This window comes from Melitaea cinxia, chromosome 19 (genome assembly GCF_905220565.1).
Source record: "Melitaea cinxia chromosome 19, ilMelCinx1.1, whole genome shotgun sequence".
NCBI lineage: Eukaryota > Metazoa > Arthropoda > Insecta > Lepidoptera > Nymphalidae > Melitaea > Melitaea cinxia.
In genome coordinates, this window is record NC_059412.1 from 13,830,675 (window position 1) to 13,832,369 (window position 1,695).

Consider the following 1,695-nt stretch of genomic DNA (forward strand, 5'->3'; position numbering starts at 1 on the left):
TAAGGGTACAAGCCCACCACTACAAGTTCACAATGGTAATAAAGCAATAAGCACGCCCTGAAAGCAGTAACAGAAGCAGACGTAAACATGTTACTCAAGCCACTCATAGCTATGTTTGCATTGAACGCAACAGAGACGTAATATAACAGTTTTATACAATACAGAAACAACACAACGACACGTATTACATGATAACAAAGCTTTATATATACTAAGGGAAAAATAAAAATATTATTATAGGAGTGCGAACCCTCTACTTGTAAATAGTAAGAAAAGATGTTACTTGAACTTGGAGATGTCAGCTGATGTTTTAATAGCAATAACGGGCGATGTATCCGATTTGCGAGCGAGAATTGTGCCATGCTTAATCCATACATATTTATAATCACACTGCTTAGCAACTTCCCGACACCGGCGAAATAATAGTTTGTAGTGTAATGTTAAGTGTTCGTTTATGTACACAGAGTTTGGTGATCCTGATACGGATAGCCTTGCTGAGTCCAAGCCTTTCATGGTGCGACACGCAGCCAGTACATTGTCGCGTTTTAGTTTACTGGTAAACTTAACAACAATATTTTTTGGTCTTCGATCCTTTTGATCACCATGAGGTACTCGATGAATGGCTACAATATCCGTGGAACGTATAGGATGTTTGATTTCGTTTCCTAGGCATTCTAATATAGACAATAGGTTTTCACTGCGTCGCTCCGGGAGATTAGAAATTTCAATATTGCAATCCCTTGCCTGCTGTTCCATGTTTAAGATTTTATTTTCAAGGACTGATATTTTACCCTCGCAGTCGACAGATGTCTTTGTTCCACTCTCCAATGATTTGATACGAGTATCAAACTCGTCCAGGCGATCCGACGAGAAATTCAATGATTTTTCGAATTCATTTAAACGGTTGTTAAATAGGGTGATAGAATTATTTATTTTGATATTTTCAGCTTTCAACTTGACTATGTTATTATTGATATCACTTAACAATGTAGATATTTTGGATAGCTCTGTAGACATAGCCGAGCTTACTGCCGTAGCAACACAGTTTGAGATGCATTCATTAATATTTGTATTCCATAATACCATTTGCTGCTTGAACCTTTCCTCAAAGATGCCAAAAAGTTCACTCATATCTGGATCATGGGGTACTTTTCGTTTTCTAGAATAGGTGTAATCGATTTGTTCATCACATTTTGACAGGTCACCGTCCGATAAGAATTTGTTTGGTGGCGTTCTTTGCAAAGACATTATCAATATAAGATCCTGGGAGTTAGAGGAAAACAAAAAATATTTGTTGTCTCTTAGTCTAGCGGTGAGGTGGTGAGGAAACCGCACCGCTGCGGCCGACAGATGCGATGCCAGAAAGAGAAACCTCGCTTAGATGTTACTATCGCGATTAACTTAACACAGATTAGTTTCACAGCAAAACAAGTTATCTGCTTATTACACTACGGAAGTAAATCGTATGCACTTTATCTTTTTATTGTTAGTATACCAGCAGCACGTCCGTCTCAAACAAGTGACCGACGATGAATGAGTGACCGACGATGAATGATGATGATACTTTACAAAAAACAAACCAATTCAAACTGGTTTCATAGACCTCGAGATAAGAGCTCTCAAATTAATAACCTAAATAAAACATTTAAGCTCCTTTATAACAGAAATATTGCAAAATACTTCAAAAAGTATATT

General features: G+C 37.3%; 1 protein-coding gene across 1 annotated transcript; it reads right to left on the minus strand.

Annotated features, from left to right (window-relative positions):
• Positions 1 to 279: 279 nt before the first annotated feature.
• On the minus strand, positions 280 to 1,248 carry LOC123662798. Its single transcript, XM_045597593.1, has one exon. The coding sequence runs from the start codon at positions 1,246 to 1,248 to the stop codon at positions 280 to 282; it is 969 nt and encodes a 322-aa protein (XP_045453549.1).
• Positions 1,249 to 1,695: the final 447 nt, after the last annotated feature.

What these genes read in the sequence shown, in the direction of transcription:
- LOC123662798 (XM_045597593.1), bottom strand. Translation starts at nt 1,248, where the DNA reads ATGTCTTTGCAAAGAACGCCACCAAACAAATTCTTATCGGACGGTGAC.